This window comes from Amphiura filiformis, chromosome 2, assembly GCF_039555335.1.
Source record: "Amphiura filiformis chromosome 2, Afil_fr2py, whole genome shotgun sequence".
NCBI classification, from domain to species: domain Eukaryota; kingdom Metazoa; phylum Echinodermata; class Ophiuroidea; order Amphilepidida; family Amphiuridae; genus Amphiura; species Amphiura filiformis.
Genome location: NC_092629.1, coordinates 10,403,061 through 10,423,444, shown reverse-complemented (window position 1 = coordinate 10,423,444; position 20,384 = coordinate 10,403,061). Strand labels below are relative to the sequence as shown.

General features: G+C 36.6%; 1 protein-coding gene across 3 annotated transcripts in view; it reads left to right on the top strand.

The window, feature by feature from the left end:
- Nucleotides 1-12,226, top strand: part of LOC140145862 (kelch-like ECH-associated protein 1) — an 87,030-nt gene extending 74,804 nt beyond the window's left edge. For all 3 annotated transcript variants that reach the window (XM_072167551.1, XM_072167550.1, XM_072167553.1), the window contains 2 exons: nucleotides 4,717-4,893; nucleotides 6,466-12,226. In XM_072167551.1, the coding sequence (XP_072023652.1) occupies nucleotides 4,717-4,893; nucleotides 6,466-6,647 (359 nt within the window). In that variant the 3' untranslated portion in view covers nucleotides 6,648-12,226. The remainder of the gene's footprint in view (nucleotides 1-4,716; nucleotides 4,894-6,465) is intronic.
- The last annotated feature ends 8,158 nt before the right edge of the window (nucleotides 12,227-20,384 follow it).

The window sequence follows — 20,384 nt, the reverse complement described above, 5'->3', positions numbered from 1 at the left end:
TGCCTTGAAGTATTCATGGTGTTTTGTAGCAATTGATACTGCTTGGTGGGTACCGATACAGGCACGGATGGGAAGAGTGTATTGGGATGAATGTTCTGAATTATCCAAAAAAGTACAACCTTAGGTCAAGGTTGACAAGATACCTTTATGTGACTTCACCTTCTATATCCCCAGCACAACTATCACTGCCAGCAAATGAAGCCGCAATATCTCCAAAAGCAGGTGGTGGTTTTTTTTTACCATGGTGGTCACAGAGGGGTACAGACGCAGTATCAATGCCGCTGACAGATACCCCAAACTGAAATCAAATCACTGAGTAGAAAATGATGCAAAGGATCTTAAATTCCCTGGGCAGGGAGTGATGCGGTCGATTTGCTGACAAAAGTTGGGCTACCCAAAAGATCATTTTAAGGTTAGCCGAGAGTTTTATATGCGCTTGATTTCAGAGGGGCGTAAGTTCATAACAGAAACAGCCATGCAGAAAATGAACAAGCGTACCGGGACGTAGGCCTACTTACAATAGAATATCGATCCACGGTCAAGACATGAAAAGGCTATGAAACTTGGCTTAGCTGCGTGCCCGGAGCTCGGATGCCGGGGTGGCACAAGCCGTTTTTCGCCGCAATTTTCACAAGGATTTTATAAATTTTAAAATTGATTGGGGGCACTTCGTCAAGCTACGCCCTGGAAAATGTGTTGATTTTGAATTTATGAAATCAATGCTGCTATTCCCCTGAATGTAAGGGGAGGCAACAACAACAATATCAAAAAGCAATTATTTGTAAATCGAATTTGGGATGAAAATCAACCAGACAGACTTAGCAGGCCTACAAATTTCTGAATTATATAAAGTGAAAAACAATCAATCACGATTCACTGCACTCAGCGAATCAATCAAATAAAACTAAAAAGAAAGGAGCAAGAAAGAATAAAGAAATAGTGAAAAAGAGAAAGAAAGAAAATGAACGAAAAAGAAAGAAAGAAAGAAATGAAAAAAAAAGAAATGAAAAAAGAAAGGGAGAAAGAAAAGAGGAAAGAAAGGAAGTAAAAATGAGAAAAGAGAAAAAAAAGAAGAAAATCAGCCACACGGAGTCTCGAACCCACAAAAATAGTTCATATTAGAGTCCCAGTCCAACGCTCTACCCACTCGGCCACAGATCAGCTTACAAAATCGACTGTTCTCAAAGCGGATGATATAACTATAATTGGATGCAATTAATACATGATTACAATCGCGTCCGCATTATGGCTCTTAGAATAAACACGCATGTCGGCGCTGAAATTTTGAACGAACTGATGGAGGAAAACCTCGTTTTTGCAAAACTAGCTTCAATTTGGAGTGAAAATCAAATGGAATAGCAATTGGCAGAATGTTGAGAAATAATGTAGGTATTCAGATGTCTAAATTAACGCTCAGTAATCAAGATATCGATAATTTCACAAACCAGCTTTTTCTCAAGCAAATTCTCCAAAATTTTCCCCAAAACGGGCTTTTAAAATTTAATCGGTACTGTATTTGGTTCTTCCCCATGGCAACATTATTTCTTTGATCGATTTGTAATACAATACGAAAAAAGAAGAAAACAATCGCTTCGGTGTGGATTTATACGGAGCGCACATTTGAAAAAAAACCTCATGGAACGTGTTTTTGATCTTGTGAACATGGTGGGTAAAAATGCTTTAAACGACGCATTTTCAAATTTATTCTAATAATTTGTATATAACACACACAAAAAAAATAAAGCTACATCCAATGCACCAACATTTCACTACAACTGCGATATTTGATTACTGAGAAAACTCTGTTTTAGAGAACAACTTTATACGTCTTTTATACGCTTTTTATATCGCCTCTTTGTGTAACCTTAAAGCTGTAAACAGTATTGCAGACATTGATCACAGAAATGTAAAAAATTTAAATCCATCAAAGTTCAGAAATAAAGGATTAAAGCTGTAGTTACATGTACCTGGCATAACAGAGATATCCATTGAAAAGGAGGTCTGTCCAAACACTGGTCGGTATAAAAGTGGATGCAATGTAGAGCAATATTTACTTTAAATGTCACCTCTTTATGCTCTCAACCCTCTCAGTTTCAGTTTGGGCCTACTTCAAACTGCACACAGGAGCTATTTTTCTAGTTGCATTATATATGTTTATACATATATATCTCAGTTATAATCTATACCATTACACAGCATCGTATCAACTTTGAGTTAACACATTTAGTCAGTGGGAATTTGTTCAGAGCTTAAGGTTGACAGGTCTTGTTGTTTTCTACAAACACACGGACTAGCGATAATTTTCAGTCGTGTTTAGCGCTTAATCCTCCACTCCCCTTTATCAATAAAAAAGTGCGATTAGTAATACTTGGTACCTGATATTAATGTTTTGTGCGCTGTGGTTGGATATGTGAGCTTGCATGGAAATTGAATCATTGTGATTGTACACATTATCAGTAAGTAGTAACCAGCCAACTTCTTCTCTGAGGGCGAAGACTAGGACTGTTAGTGGGATGTTACGATTATGTTATGTCATCCTTCTTTCCCTCTGTCTGTTGTCTCCCTCTCCACTCAGTTGTTTTTGCTCTCCCTCTCTATCTCCTTTGATACTCTTTCTCTATTCTCCTTTGCCACTCTTACTCTCCACTCTCGCTCCATCTCTCTCTCCTTCTGTACTCTCTCTCCTTTTCCACACTTGCTCCTCCTCCGCTCTCTCCACTTTCTGTTTCCATTCTCTCAGCTCCACTCTCCTTCCCCACTTCTTTCTGCTCTTCCACTTTCTCTCCTCCACTCTCTTTTTTATCCACTCTCTTTCTCCATTCACTCTCTTCCACTCTCCTCCAATCACTCTCCTCGACTCTCCTTCTCCACTCTTGCTCCTCCTCTACTCTCTTTCTGTTTCCATTCTCACAGCTCCACTCTCCTTCCCCACTTCTTTCTGCTCTTCCTCTTACTCTCCTCCACTCTCTTTTTTATCCACTCTCTTTCTCCATTCACTCTCTTCCACTCTCCTCCAATCACTCTCCTCGACTCTCCTTCTCCACTCTTGCTCCTCCTCCACTCTCTTTCTGTTTTCATTCTCTCAGCTCCACTCTCCTTCCCCACTTCTTTCTGCTCTTCCACTTTTTCTCCTCCACTCTCCTTATTTCTCCACTCTCTTACTCCATTCACTCTCTTCCACTCTCCTCCACTCACTCTCCTCTACTCCCCTTCTCCACTCTTGCTCCTCCTCCATTCTCTTTCTGTTTCCATTCTCTCAGCTCCACTCTCCTTCCCTTCTTTCTGCTCTTCTACTCTCTCTCCTCCACTCTTTTTCCTCCATTTTTTCTTCACTCACTCTCCTTCTCCACTGTTGCTTCTTCTCCACTCACTCTCACCTCTCTATTCCTCTCCTGTCTGTGTCTGCCACTCCCTTTCGCTACCACTCTCTGTATCTTTATATCTGTCTGACTGTCACTCTGCCTGGCCCACTGTGTCTCAATGTGCGTTGAAATTACTTAGTGATACATGTATTTGCAACAGGTTTTGTCTTAAGAACTTCTGGACCAATAGAAAGAATATTTGAACCAATTAATTGTTATTTGATTCATGAAATGAGACTAAAAAGTAGATGACTGTCTCTTCCGTTTTTGATACTGAACTTACAGGGCCATCAACCAAATGCAATCATCATTAAACAAGTATTGTAATTGCAAATTTGAAAAAAGAAATTAATAGAAATTGTTCAGAGGGACTTGCATAGCAGTGTGTAGAGGGTTAAATATGCTTCTTAAGCAGATATCATTATTGCTGATCATCGGTGGGAGTTAGTGAACATATCGACGTGACACATTTTATTACCGTGTACATTACACATACATCATACACCATGATTTAGCTCTTTTCCTTAAGACATTAAGTTAGTAGGATCAAGTCATTTACACATCATGTATACTGCAATGAGTTGTGTAAGCTGTAATTTCATAGAATGTAGATTTCCAAGTTTATGGCTGGCTTGTGATTAACTTTGACACAGTACAAAGACTTATCCAACTTTCAACACACTTAGGCACGTGTGTAAAAGCAAGTTATATAAAGGGGCACTTATAGCCTACATTACAAAAGTTGAACTTGGCATTTTGCCAGCAAAGCAATATTGTAACTCAGCATCATAGCGATAATTAACTATTGATTATTGCTAATTGATGAGTATGAGTGAGAACTGGTTATTGATTATTATAGGTCATTGATGACATTGATGTATTTCTCCTTGAAGGTGTCCAGTTTAATTAAGCATTTGATGCAAATAATCTAAGCAGCTGCGACAAATGTCATCCATATAGTGATTATTGATAATTTGATGTTGATGACTGAATTATTGATTATTGGTTATTGATTACTGATCTATTTATTTCTCCTGGCAGGTGTGGCATGTAGGTAATGCAATTGACCTTTTTGATAAATCCCATAATTCCTTGCAGTTAGACCTGAGATGTTGTCATTTGGCGTAACATCGTCTTGCAATGTGCAGTAATGTTTGCTAAACAGTGTGCACATCAATGTGACATATGTGACATCTCAGACCTAACCTAAAGGTATTATGGGATTTACCGAAAAGGCCAATCTATGCAGTTGGCAGCTATGATGTACTCGTCACATAGTGATCATTGATTTAGTTATTGATGACCGATTTATTGATTATTGATGACTGATATTTTGATTTATTTCTTCCCACAGGTGTTACGGCATTAGGCAATGCAATCTATGCGGTTGGTGGTTATGATGGTACTAGTCAACTGAACAGTGTAGAGAAATACAGCGTAGAGAAGAACACATGGGAATTTGTCACACAAATGAATTCAAGGCGGAGCGCCCTCAGTGTCGATGTGGTCGGTGGCAAGCTCTACGCATTAGGTAGGTTGGGTATAAATCTTAAGTATAGTTCATGCTTGGACTCCTGATGAGGTGAGCAAGAGTGGTCACTTTCCTAATGTTGCTCCTAAAATAAAACAGTGATGTAGCTCACCTGCAATTGGCTATTCCATTTAATTCCATACTACCCCTGTGGAAGATTTTGGAACTAACTTTCACAGGGGGGAATATGAATTTTGAATGACATGAACATGTTCTATTGAAATTCCATACACCCTCCGAGAAAGATTCAATCTTAATCTTCCACAGAGGGAGGGTGGGCTTCAAATAGAATTGGCTAATGCGCTAATTCCATTTGAAATCAATACTCCCCTGTGGAGGATATTTTTCATTTGTTTGTTAATTATTTAAATCTTCCTCATATTACTGCAGCATGCATTCCAATGATATAGGACTCGCCTATCACCATACAAATTCAAAATTCTGCTGCCAGATTAATTTCCCTAACTGAGGGACATGATCACATTAGCCCAGTCCTCTATCTCCATGAACTTGTGCAACATAATATGCCTCCACATACTCTTCAATCTTCTTCATAGTTTCGACTAACCAGCTCATCACCTACTCAGTATGGTCATCGCTCATTTTATATTGCTGCCACTGAACTCTGGAATAGTTTACCATTACATGTGAAAAACTCTCAGACTGTAAATCATTTCAAACCATCTTTAAAAGCTCATTTATTTACAATGACATACTTATGCACTGTTTTTTGTTTTTTTCTTTATGTATCTTTGTAAAAGCGCTTGGGACATTGGTGTGAAGCGCTATAAAGCATGATTTGTTAAAATCCCCTAGCCAATTGAATATCATTGTGCAGTGTTAGCGAACATGCCTCTGTTGGGACATATCCTACTGCCAAAAGTATAGCTTGCCGAAAATGACAACTTATACAACACCATCCATATTCATCAAAGTTGAAAAAAATTTGTGTTGCATCGTTGAGATATTAAAGAAGCATGACTTGGCATAGGCGCTTGTGTACACACTGCAGGCTAGAGAAGTGTCTATTAATAGATCTGTGCTTTCTATAATTGGTGGCTTGAACTTAGCGATTATGGTCACCATGTACAAGTCAGCAAAAAATTAAAAGTAGATTTGGTGAAGAATGTTTGATATAAAATTGGATCGGTTGAGCCCATATTTATTGGTCGAGCTATGAGTCGAGTCCAATATTTTACAACTCATAGCGAGACCAATAAATATTGGGCGTAAAGCATCCAATTTTATCATTATTATGTTTTGATCCAATATTATCACAACTTGGATCAATCAAAACATAATAATGAAGTATATTTATATTGGTGGTGTTGCCCAATGGGTGACAGACCAGCAATTTTGTAACTTGAAAATGACCACCTCAAAGTGAAGAAAAATTTGCATTAAATATAATGCAGTGTATAGCATTAGGATAAATAAGTAAACTATAGCTCAGTGAGGATTTGCAAATATCTAAATGAAAATAAATAGTACTTTTTTTCTTAATGCTTAAAAATGTCAAAATCTGAACCATAGAATAAACCCACGTCCTTTCTTTCTCTATCCTCCTTGCAGGTGGCTATGATGGTCAAGATTTCCTGGCGTCCGTTGAATGCTATGATCCCCAGACTGATTGCTGGACGATCATCACCAACATGAGCAGCGGTCGAAGCGGCGCTGGTGTTAAGGCGGTCGGCATGGAACCATGCCGAATGGGTATGTTGTGTAGCAACAACAACTCATGCGCAAAAATATGATCCATAAGACATATTGCTGGATGGTTATTACTACAAGCAGAACTGGTGTCGCAGTTGGTATGAAACCATACTGAATGGGGATGCTGTGCAGCAATAACAGCTCACCAGTCACAGATGACGCTACTTCTACATGGGTCACTGTTATTCCATGAACTATGGGTGTTGAATTTTGGTGTGAATCCACAAATTCGCTGACTCGTGTGAGCAAAAACAGCAAGCATCAAACCAGTCACAAACTAAAGATGGCGCTCCTTCTACATGGGTCACTGTTATTCCATGAACTACGGTGTCAAATGTTGGTGTGAAGCTGCAAATTTGCTGACTCTTGTAAGCAAAAACAGCAAGCATCACAGATGTTGTGTGAGTTTTTAACGTCTGTCTATATACAGCAGAAAATTTGGGAGAATCAGTTGATTCCCACAAAGTTCCCTGTTGCAAGAGTCAAGATTGATTCTTGCTGTGTGTGACAAAAATTCCAACGCTGATGAAAAATATTGCACTCGCCAAAGACAACAAAGCTATATATTAGTTTTTCTATACTCTATACCGAGCCTTATCTTTCCATGTTGCTCTCTAAAAACGACTAAAAACAAAAGAGTTTTTTCTTTGGAACTCTTGATGAAGATGATTTTATATAAATTGTGTGAGCAGACTTCTTCTTCTAGGTGTTACTTAACATCAAGATTTCTCTTTGCTGAGCCTGTGCTTTTAATTTGTAAGGGGTTATCTTTATTTGAAGCTTCTGTAAATTGCCTCTGGTGTTGACAAGAATCACTGTAAGTCTGTTCAGTATAAGGTGGAACATGAACCCATATTAACCTTTGTTATCTCATACACCCTGTCCTAAGTCGTGTTCCATCTTTCTCTAAATGAGCTCTTACAAGTGAAGTATGTTGTATGTTTACCATCATGAGTTGGTAACATGACCTTTAGCCCATTTTTTACAAGTTTTTGTAAGATTTGTGTATTATGGTGTAGGTCATGTTCTGCATTCTACTGAACAGACTATCAGTGGTTCTCAGTGCATAAACTGTTAATAATTTGGTAATTCCAGTTGAAACCTATACACCTGTTGTGGTAGACAATGATATGACCTTAATCCCCTTATACAGGGGGTGTAGATTTTAAATGGAGACGGTCACCTTAGGTAACCCCATTCCCTAGTTTGGGAGATTAAGGTCATGTCTTCCATATGGATTTCAACTGGAATATTCCATTCATTCAAAGATGGCACAATCGAAGGCAATGGAGTAGACAAATGTATTGTTTTATGAATTTATACCTGTGATGTGATATGATCCAATCTGGCCAAAAGTTTGCAAATTTGAAATTGAGGCAAAAAAAGGAGGGGGGGGTAAACTATGCAAGAAACTTGAGACACAATTTGATCCAATCTATGGACAAATTTGAAAACAAGTATGTCATTGATTTCAAAATCAGTATTAAGCGTAGGTACTGAGCATGTTAGTGATGGGTAATAACTCAATTTTGAAAATTCCCAACTTTGGCCTGAGTGGATCAGATCGTGATGTCACTTACACAGCTATGTCCCAAATGTTGCCACATAGACTTTCAAAAACATGGTGTTCACACTAAAACATGGTGTTCACACTAAAACATGGTGTTCACACGAAATAACTAAATCTATAAGGTGCACATGGTGTTCACACTAACCTAAAAGGTGCACATATAATCTTATATTGCTAATAGAAAGTGCTTTGTAAAAGCTATGAATATAATAATATAACATTCGCAATGTTACCAATGTAGACAGTTTGAAGTTTCTTCTTATTGACATTTGTTTCAATGATTTCAGTGTTGTTTTTATTCTTCTTGCTTATAAATGTTTATCTAATCGCCTCTTTTCATCTCTCTCTCTCTCTCATAGCGCTTTGTAACTATTGGCAAAAGCTCTATTTAAATGGTTGTTAATGTTAATAACAATACTGGTAATGCTCTGAATTTTGAATTTCATCAGTTGTGCTAAATCGCTTTGTATCTGTCAGTCACCTTTGAGCAAGTGTGTTTTGTCAACCTTATTTGATAACATTACAAGTTGTGTTTACTAAACTTTGAAACATTGTATGTACCTTTAGTAGCCATTTTACATTGTGCAGTCCAGTCTCCCTTATACGGACCTCATTATCACGATCTATCTGTTATCCAGCCAAACTATCTTCAAAGCAAAATATCTTTTCAATGCCATGACACCTTTTTGGGCTATTCCTGTTGAAATCCATACACCCCCTATGGAAGATTTGACCTTAATTTCCCACACAGGGGGTATAGATTTCAAATGGAGTCACTCTTTCAGGTAATCCCATTTGAAATACAGACTTCCTGTGTGAAAGGTTAAGGTTATATATTCCATATGGGTTGTATGGATTGCAACTGGAATAGCCCAGTGTCATGTTGTAAAACATTACGTCGTTGGGCAGGAAAAACCTCCTATGTGCTTGTGGCCCCTGAACATGTTTAAAACAAAACTGCCAACAGGTTACATAAGAGGTTTTGCTTTAAATATGTTCATCTCTTTGTTGTATACAACAGTGCATGTTATACCATCTTGTCGGTGTTATAACTTTATTGTTGGGTCCGGTTTCAACGCTTCAAACGTTCAATGCAGAACTACGCCTAATATCCGGATTTGCAATGCTTTGACAGGCTTGGTTCCATTATGGCTGGACAATAGAGATTGGACTGTAACTTTATATTGGGTCCTGTTGTACACCACTGTCAAGTGTTATTTACCATGTGAGCTATGTACCAATTGTAAACCGTCTCTGTAAGAATAAGAAGGGCCGATCGTAGGCATTAAGAAGAATCTGATTGTTGTATTCACAGTTTTGGGTATAATTCAATGACTATAATGCTGCTGTGTTATATTTGCAATAGCAGCCATGAAAGGGATAAAAGGGTGCAGCTTTTTATAAACTGTTCAGAATGCAATGTTAAATACTAACTTGGCTTTGAATACAATATGAATTCACAACCAAAAAAAAATGCTGACCAGTACCATATAGCATTTATATCCACATATATACATTAATAGCTCAGTACCAGAAAGATGTGTCTATTTTAGCTGCCGCTTGTATGATGTGAATGAACTGAATACATATTACAGGTAATCGTACACACAGCAGCCATTATGGACATACATCTTTGTGCCGCTTAGCCATTGGGGATGTATTATAGAGCAACAGGGCCCAAATTTGAGCTTGTAAAGTAGAAGTTGGCAACATTGTGCTATGGCAACCCATAATCTACCTCGTACTGTAATGGCCATATGTGTGTCAATGTGCTAATTTTATGTTGTATTATAAATTGTACATCGTAAGATATCCCTGTCATGATGGACCTGTGTGTGTTCATGTCCATAGCATGCTATTAACATCACATCTATACGTGTCATGAATGGAAGCTATGCTCAGTAACTCATGTATTACTCTGCAGTATGTATGGTACTTAGCTTTCAGTGGGGTGGATGGATCTTCAATAGAACAGCCCATGGTAATGGTATAATTAATTGTAGACATGCAAATTGATATGAGTTCAATTAATACCAGTTAAGAGTCATGTAAAGCTCCAGTATGTAATTAGGCCTTTTTGTGTTTTGACACCAGTGAGTGTATACTGGGCTATTCTGGCTGCAATCCATACACCCCTGTAGAAGACATGACCTTAATCACTATACCATTTGGTATGAGATCAAATATGGCTCATAGTGAATGTGTTATACATGCACCAGAAGCAAAACACACAAAAATGTCAAACTATATAGTGGCCCTGTTTAGGCTATTTATAGTCTGATGTTGTGGAAGCTTTAATATTCATTTATGCTTTATGCCTCTGATTTGACAGAAGTGTACATTTAACCCCTTGACACTACTGGTCATCTAACAGCATTTCTGATTGGTTGATAACTTGAAATGCTCATTTCAATTGCCAATTATAACTTGGCTTTAAACTAATTATGGTCAAACATGCATTTGCAGATGATCTTATTAATACACTCCTTGATTGGAGTATTCATTACAATATTCATTTTGGCCAATCGGCAGGTAATTCTCATGGGGTCAATACAAATTTCGTTGTGATCTTGTTGAGTAAGTTGCCACCGCTAAGTAGTAAGCTTTTTGTTTTGTTGTTGTGTTAATTGCAAAATAAGCGACAAATGTCTTACATATTTTGCTATTAACACTGAATATGTTTGTTTGTTTGTTTATTTGTTACATCGTCTCATTTGAATGCCTTATTGGGATTTCAATATTTGGTCATGATCTGCACGGGGGAGGGGGGCAAAAGAGGCATTTTTGAAAATTGAGTTACTATAATACAATTATACCTTACACAAACATTAGGCTGTCATATACTGAAAACACCAAAGGTCTAGCATACTTGGCTCTGAAGTTTTGTGATGTGTATTTTCAGTATTTTATTGGGTTTTTTTACTCCATATTTTTGCCTTTACCTCAATTTCAAGTTTGCCACCTTGGGCCCCCATGGACCAGATTGTGTTGCATATATATCAATACCAGGTATATTACTAGTTTTAAGAGGGTATATCATTTGTATGCAAAAATGTTCATACTTTTAAAAATTTCATATTATAAGAATTTTCACTTTTATTCATTGAAGTTCCATGGTGTCAGAATAACATGTGCACTGGTGCCAAATTTGATGCCAACATATTAGCGTAGGCCTGTAGCAGGAAATTTGTTGCTGTATTAATTCTTCACAATTTTAAGTGGTCTGTTTAAAAAAAAAAGTGTGCAGTTCTGCAGTTTCTTGTATTCACAGGCTTTTAAATTTGCGGTTCTAAAAAAGCGTGTGAAAAAATTTCACTATAAGCAGTAGTGCTTTCTCTGCCATATTAATATTATCAATACCAGTTACATTCAGTCATGTTCATTTTCAATGTACATCATGTTAGTGTTGTTGCTGGCATGATTCCAAGTTAGTATAATTCTGCCTGGTCTACTTTCATGCTCTACTTAACTGGCAATGAACAAATTTGCCTTGTCATCTGTTACTTTGACTTCATGTGTCACGCCGCGTGGTATATTTATATTAAAAGTACAATATGGAGCAAGCAAATTGAAATGGCGCTTTCTGCCTGAAATGGTCCGCAAATATTAAACCATTGTTATATCTGCTTTTTCATAGATAAGTTTTCTTAGGATTATTTTCATATTATGGGGTAGTTTACAACAGGGTTTCACAGGTGCATGACAGGTGTAATTTCTTAACTGCCCTCACGGTTTTCGACTGCAGATGACATGCTTCAATTTTTCTTTAATTCGAAAATTTCAGAATGGTAAATTTACATGACCATATTAGGAATCAGCATGAAAAATGCATCAAAATGAGTAGGAACAAGCCTAGTATAATTGGTTCAGTGGTTCTTATGATAGCTTGTGATATTTTGAAAAAATATCTCAAAACTTGTACTTTTTATGTTGAAGCCTATGGCTACCATGCAGATCATTAAAGACAATATTGCAACATGACCAATGGTTCATTATGCTAAGCTATATGCTGACATAATTGACTTTGCAACATTAATTGCTACGTCAACAAACTATGCTGTGATTGTATACAAAAATGTAGCTATGTTGCAAAGTAAATTTGTTGTATCAAAATTGAGTATGAAGTATGCAACATGAATTGCTACATCACCTGACCCATATTGATTGCCCTGGGAGCTACACATATGAACATAATTGTACAACTGCATGTGTTTTTAACTTCCCCTTCATGTCATATCATATTACACAGTGTTTCCCTTCATGTGGGATTAATTTAGTCTCCCTAATTGGTGCCTAGAAGGACTAGCCAACCCACGTAGGTATCAAAATGGGTCAAATTTATTCAAAAACTCACTGTTTAAGAAGAATTATTGTTGCGGTTAAATTTGACATGTATACGCTATAAGTTTTTAATTAGCGGTGATAAACTATAGATGGGTTGCATTTTAAGGGCTCTATCCCTGTAATACACAGATATCATCTTCAGAAAATATACCCTGATCTAAATATACAGAAATGTTTGCTGTTAAAAAATATAATAATAGTATTTTCCATGATTCATTTTTGATATCTATATCTTATTCTTAATGCTTAAACTTGTAAGCCAACATGACTAGATAGGTACCCTAAGTTTTGGGATGTTTGCAAGAAAATATATAAATTTTATACCAAATTTGTAGTGGAAGTGTGACTATTGTAGTCCAGTGCCTGGTTTCAATTACTTGGTAACTTTCTTGAGGCAATTGTGGATTTTTATTACTACTGGCACACATGTGAAGAAAATATAATGAATAAATCATGTCATTTTGTAAGACTGCATTATTTGTAAGGCCATGTACCCATTTACAAGCAAATTTCATGTGACTACTAGAATTTGTTCAATTTTTTTGAAAATAATAACTACAATGTATTTTTCAAGCATATACTGAGTTTTTACTAACTGAGGGGTGTCAAATGAAAGCCAACTTTAATATTAGTCTGTAGATTGGATAGACTCTGAACAAAAGCAGACAATTTTTATTTTTCCGTCCTGGAAATGTTAAGCGTTTCCGTGGTTACAGGTGGTTTCAATTATGTCAGAAGAAAGTTGGCAAATTGTAACATTTTATTTTGCCTCGTGAAGGTGTAATAATGAGTGGGAAATGTATGAGGATGAAAGGGTCATACTGTGGTATTACGATATGCACAAATATAACTTGCATCGGAATTGCCTTTGATCATGTTGAAATGACGAACTATGAACTTCCATGTTTTGCGATGTCATTTTCAACTACTACCAATCGTGTATGGACTATGGTAAGCTTTCTTACACAAGATGGCATGGAAATTTCAGCATTTATTAAACATCTTGGTTGAAAAAAATGGTGGTGTGGGCATTTAATAGAAGGGGGACAACTAATAGAGGAATTACAGTATACTGTAATCTCTACTTTACAAGCTTGGTTGATATTTGCCACTTGCTTGGTGGTGCTTTATCACTACATGCGCTTGATCCCAAACTGCCAAAATCTCAATTTGATGAATTTATGATGCCCTAGTAGGCAACTCACTAAATATATAGCCTGTTTATTTTACCATGTGTCAAGCCCCAATAAATCAAGCTCTCTGCTTGTTAATCCCATAGAGTATAAACAGACCAGCGTTAATGGATCACGTCATGTGGTGTTGTCTGTTTTATTGCCAAATTATCTGTTTTATTATCAGATTTAGGAAATTTGCAAATTAGAACTTCATGAGGGTCTTATTATAAACTTGTTGTGAATTTTTGCTTCATCATACATGTATGACAGTAACTGTTTATTGTAAACGTTAAAGATGTTCTAAAATAAATCCCATTTTCACAGCTCGTCTTTTGTATGTGCTACATTATTAATTTAATTTTCAAGCATGAAAGGTTACAGGAAACCCAATTATTGCGATGTTTAACGATGTTTATTGTTGGTTAATTTTAGCCTTATTGTAAATTATACTTCAATAGACATGGTTATGAGCATCATTGTAGTCATAGATTTATAAAAGCACTTTTTGACCTACATATATCGACTGCTCAGTGCCAGATGTGGATAAGTGCAATAGCTGCCCTGTATACATTGGACAATTTATACACAGTATATTGTACTCATCTACACATGGCAGCTATTGCACTTCTGGCACTGAGCAGTCAATATAGGTTCTAACTATTCAGCATCGAAGTGGTTACGTAATTCTCTTGGTTACCGGATCACGCTATTTTGATATGCCTTCAAGTGCCATATAGTTTTAGTGCCGCTTTAGTTTCATATACCTGCTCTGTACCATCTTGCATAGCGTAGGTAGAGCCCAACTATTACAATATTTGTGGTCCTTTCTCAGAATGGATTTTGAGCCGTTGATATTTTGTACCGAATGCATTGTACTGTTAAGGCCTATCCCACCATCTAAAAAAAAAAAAAATCAAATGTTCTTGTCATGTATATGAATATTTGTCATATAGCAATGCTATTCCTTAATAGGAAAATGTTCAGTGTCATATGTAATCTGTTCTATCAGCCGCAAGTGTTTTGTGTGTTATAATTTCACTGACTTGAACTCTCATCTGAATTTGTACCACTTGGATGTTGTCATAGCAGTTTGGCACCATTTATATGAATGGGATGCTGACAACATGATTTGTTTAGGCCTTGCATGAAATGCATTTAGCTCGATATACACTGCCAGCTATGTACCTTGCAGAATAGGCTGTGACTGTAAACATGGAATTTTTCGTGCCATATTTTCAAGTTTAAAACTGCTGTCATGAAAATAACAGGGCTCAAATATATCCTTTTATACCTCGTTCAATCTTGGAATCACAAATTTAATAACAAGGCAGGTTTAAAATTGGCAAAGTGGGAGAAAATTTCCACATTTACAGTGACACAAATTTTAGACAATATCAATATTTCTATATTAAAGATGCAAAACTTGGTTTTTTTATATTGAGACTGATAGAGAAGTAGAATGTATAATCCTCAGTTTCAAGCCAGTAAGATTGAAACTTCAAATTTATCCATCCAAAGTATAATACTCATTAAATGTTGTATTTGTATATAATGCATAGTGTTTTGTACCAGTCCAGCTGATATATTCAATATGCTACATTTTCGAGGATGAAGTTATTTTGTGGATGTGAAATAATTTTATTTTATGGCTGAGCGTCACAAAGACGTATGTCCATTAGCTACTGTTTTGTATGATTGTCTGAAATATGCACAAGTTCTTTCATATACAAGGCATGTTTGTGCATGGCAGTATAATCATACCTACAACAGATAATGGACATACCTCTTTGTGCCGCTGAGCATCAACTTCCTCTACATGTAGGTCAAGACCAGTTGGATTGGTATTTGAACTTTGAAACATGTACATGTAAAAACATGATTTCTGTATTTTGAGAAGATCTGTTATTCCAATATAATCCATTGTTGGAAGATCATTTATTGGAAATGGGAATGCATGGGAGTAGGGAGGTTTGAACCCCCTCAGTCATGTCTTGGACTCCCCCCATGTTTTGACAGTTTATATAAAGTGGTTGCTCAACTTTCCTGGTGGTTGTAGAGTTTTAAACAGTTTTCCACAGAGGGAGTCTGTTTTTTAAATGGAATATTGGCCAGGTTTAACTATTTTGAAACCCAATTTCCCCTGGTTATGGCTTTATATCTCCTATCAACTGGAGTATCTTGAAAGTTACCGAATTGTCTACTCTATTTGAAACATATACTCCCTCTGAAAGACTTTGGCTAAATCTTCCACATGGGAGTATGGATTTCAAATGGAATAGCCCAAATGACAGCCCTGTGAAATAGCAGTCTGTGTCCTTTGATCTGTCCATATTTGTACAGTGTTTTGCTATTTTGTGTGTATGTGTATGTATGATTATTTACCCCCATCTTGTGTATATTTTATTAAATTATTATATGGGATTCATGTGCATTGCTTTATTGTGATTTATGAAAAGAAAATTTAATATGTAAATAACATGCTAATAGTATGTACAAACTGATTACTATTAAAGAAGAAATTATGATAAAATGAAATTAACTGCAGTTGTGATTTGTCTTTTTTTTTGTGTGGGTATTTTGTCGAGGTGAAGCAGAATGTTGACAACATTGGACATGATGACAATACAAAAACTAGATGATTTTGTTATCAATGTTGTCTGATATCTAAATAAGTTTTTACAGGCTTGAGCTTCCGATACTAGCAGGATCCCCAGGGGCGGATCCAGGAATTTTCAAAAGAGGGGGCGCCGAGCCACCACCGCCGCTGCTGCGGCTTGGCGCCACACAAAGTCAGGCGCCGCTCTGCAAAAATACACAGAGTTAGGCGCCGATCTGCAAAAAATAGAGGGGGCGCGCGCCGGGTGCGCCCCCTCTAAATCCGCCACTGATAAAGATCCTGCTAGGATCAAAAAGCTCAGGCCAGCGGCGTAGCTGGGATTTTTTTCCGGGGGGGGCCCAAATAGACAATTTTGCCAGGCTTATTGATAATAATCGTATGGTATTGCATATCGTATGGATTCCAAAATCTCTCTTCCCCTCCCCTCCCTCTCTCTTCTCTCTTGTTTCATCTCTCTCACTCCTTTTTCCTTTTTCCGGGGGCCCAAATAGGCAATTTTGCCAATTGCCCCCCTGCAGCTACGCCACTGGCTCAGGCCTGTAAAATCTCTGAAATTTTACTTAGCAGGCTATTTTTGTGGATTAGCAATTTCCAAGAGCTTGCTTTTTAACTAAAGAAAATATCGCTAGATTTCTAGGGAAAAAATGAATTCACATAAGAGCCTACAAGGGGTCCTTGACATATTATACCAGCACTGATCTACCCCTTGCCCTCGTTTGTGCCAGTGGCATAGCGTTGCCAAGTTTGTTTTAGACGACAGACACACAATGTACACGTTTCATACCCAGTTTCATATCAGCAGTCATCCAATATAATTCAACAAAAATAGGAAAAAAAAATTTGTGATAATTCCCCAGGAATATAAGTATACCGAGTACCCACTGTTTAGCATCAAAAGTGCTGAGATTGACTTGCATTTCATAATCATAATTATATTGTCAAATTATAGAAGCATGCAAGACATTGTAAGAACTAATTTGGGAGCGCCATACAAAATGACTTAGAATAGTTACATGTACATTGATTTTTCAATAGGCCCTTTTTAACTTAGAAGTGACGTAATAATCAGATTAACTACCATAGCAATAGATGAATAAAAATTTTAATAGATCACCCTACACTACAAGCAGATTGCACTCTAACAGGTGCGAGTGATCTGCATAATATGCATATTCTATAGAATTATGATAAGGCTCTTTATCCCTGTTCTTTGACATCTATAGTTCAATGCATAGGTACCGAGTGAACTTTGTAGTGCAGGGCAATATATTCACAATTGTATTCATCTATTACTATGGTAGTTAATCCAATTAATTATGTCACTTCTACAGCAAATTGCAACACAATTTGGTCAAGGGATAAAGGAGGCATCTTGAAAATTGAATACCTGAGTGGAAGAAGGGCCCAAACTGTTTTTGAGATGTTAAGAAAAAACTTAATATTTGTTTTATAGACAGAATGTTTTTATCTTAAGGGACCTTTACATACATTCGAAATCATATATGATGTTTCCATGGCAACGGTACAGGTCTTAATACGAGCTGGAGTTGGGCCCTTCTTCATCTAACATACTGCAAGTGCCAGTTCCGTAAGCAGATGTGTTATAAATAGCTACAGAAATTTGAAAATTATCCATTAATTGCCCAAGTAGAAGCATGTTGTAGTGAAAAGCAGATTTCATGGATGAACAAAATTCCTCTTTAACCCAATATTTGTGGACGGAGGGCCCAACTCAGCAGTCTGCTGGCAATAAAATGCTGGGTCTAACTCATTTTTGTAAAAAATTGGAGTTGGGCCCTTCTTCCACTCAGGTATTCAATTGAGTTCGACCATATACTCACTGAATTAACACCAAAATTCTACAGCATTCTTTTTTGACTGTCTATTTTCTTACATATTTTATTTTTTATTCCATATTTTTGCTTTTTTTCTCAATTTCAAAGTTGCTGTCTTTGGCCTCCATATACCAGATTGTGTCAACTTTATATATAATGCACAGTAAATAATATTACATACATGTATCTGTAAAAGTGCCATCACTCTATGAGACAGCATGTAGAGGGCGCTATCTCACATTCAGTATCAGTGCATCTTATAGGCCTAAGGGCTTTGGTGGCAAATATTTTATTTCCATTTTGATGAATATACCTCTATACAGAAATGTGGTGGAAATAATTATTTTTTAAACCTCAGTGGAGCATTTCGTCTCACTAGTGGGCAAGATTTTTTTTTCAAAGAACTTCCAGCCCCCACCCTGGAATTCTGTGCACTGAAAAGGGATAAAGAAGATGCAAGTTACAAAATGACTGACTTGCATTTCGATTTCCCCTCTTTTCCTTTTTACTCTCCTTTGTCTCTCCCAGTCATGCATGTTTTATTCTCCCTATAATAATAGGGCCACATCTTTTTAACATCATCCAGCCTGGATCATCTTGTCTACATGCCCGCTTTTCCTCCTTCCCCCTTTCTCTTACCCCTCCCATCCTCTCACAAAACAACACAACATAAGCAAATAGATTAGATCACTGGAAGTATCATATATTTATGGTAAAAATTTAATTTTGCAATAGTACATGTATGGAGAGTGTGTAAAGTTATTGGTACAGCTAATAATAAATAACAAATAATAATAATAAAATACATTTATCAAGCCCTATACAGTTTCAAAGCACCGTACATATTATAATTCATTATACCAAAAATAGTTTTACAAAGATGAAATATAATTGATAGTTGATCGTCCGAAACCCAGATCATTTGGTCAACTTAATTAGCCAACAAATAAAATTGATTCAGCTAGGCTAAAATACTGCAGGGAGCAGAAACACACCTAATTGGTATTATCTTCAACAACTTTGTAATCAAGCATTTGTGATACTGATTAGTGCATTTATGTAAATAAATAATAATACATTGTAATATTATTATTACTAATAACACACTTTTATTAAGCGCACTTCACAGAGCGTCACAAGGCACTTTACAAAACAATTATGTTAAAAGCCCTAAAAACACCTTACAAAATACAAATAACCTTAAGCAAATACTATTATAAAACAATTAAAATACCAACTTACATGTATATATAAAAGAACTATATATTAAAAACAGCAAAAATTTAGGATAACAGTCATTATTGCACTAAATCAAACACACTATGCAGAGATTCACACTTTAAAAACTCATATAATCATGGAGAAAAACAGACAGTTCAAGTGAGCGAGGCAAGATGCGTCGAGTTATATGAACAGATGAGTTTTGAGTTTCTTTTTGAACAGTGCAAGTGAAGATGAATTTCTGATGTGTGGCTAAGGTTGCCAAAAAAAACTCAGCCTGAATCGCGGGTCAAATAAGCAAAAAGTTGCCCAATTTTGTATCTTAAGGTGGTGGGGAGCTTGGTATCTTTACCATTGGTTTCAATGGGGCACGAAAGTATCGTAAGTTGCGGGATCCTATGTTGAAAAGTTGCCCAATTTTTTTATTAACCATTGGTTTCAATGGGACAGGAAATTGTCAGAAGTCGCGGGGAAAATCTTCAAAAGTCGTCCAATTGGGCTACCAAATTGCAGGTTTGGCAACCCTGTGTGTGGTGGCAGTTGATTCCAAAGTTCAGGAGCTCGAGCGGTGTACTTGAACAGTTTTCAGCAACAAAATGCTTTGTTTATATTGCACAAGTCAAGACAAGTAATGCTTTATAATTCCACAAGGGAAATTTCACTTATGAGTACTCACACAGAATAAATTAAACATATATAACTATAATACACATAAGACCAAAAAAAAAGTTTGATTCCTGTAGCGCGCGTTAGCTTTTTGACAGCTTATTTTGCGCATTAGAATTTTTTTTCACTTACAAAGAAAAAAAACCCAAAATGGGAAAAAATCACAAAAAATAATTAAAAACACTCTGGAGTAAACATTTACACATCACACAACAAACGAGCGTTGTGAAAAACTACTGGAGAAAACATCCCACATTTTTTTTAATACGTTTTTAATCTGCATGTTGAAAGGGGATCATAAATATTCTTGAATATATGAAGAAATATGATTATTTTTTGTGTGTGTAAGA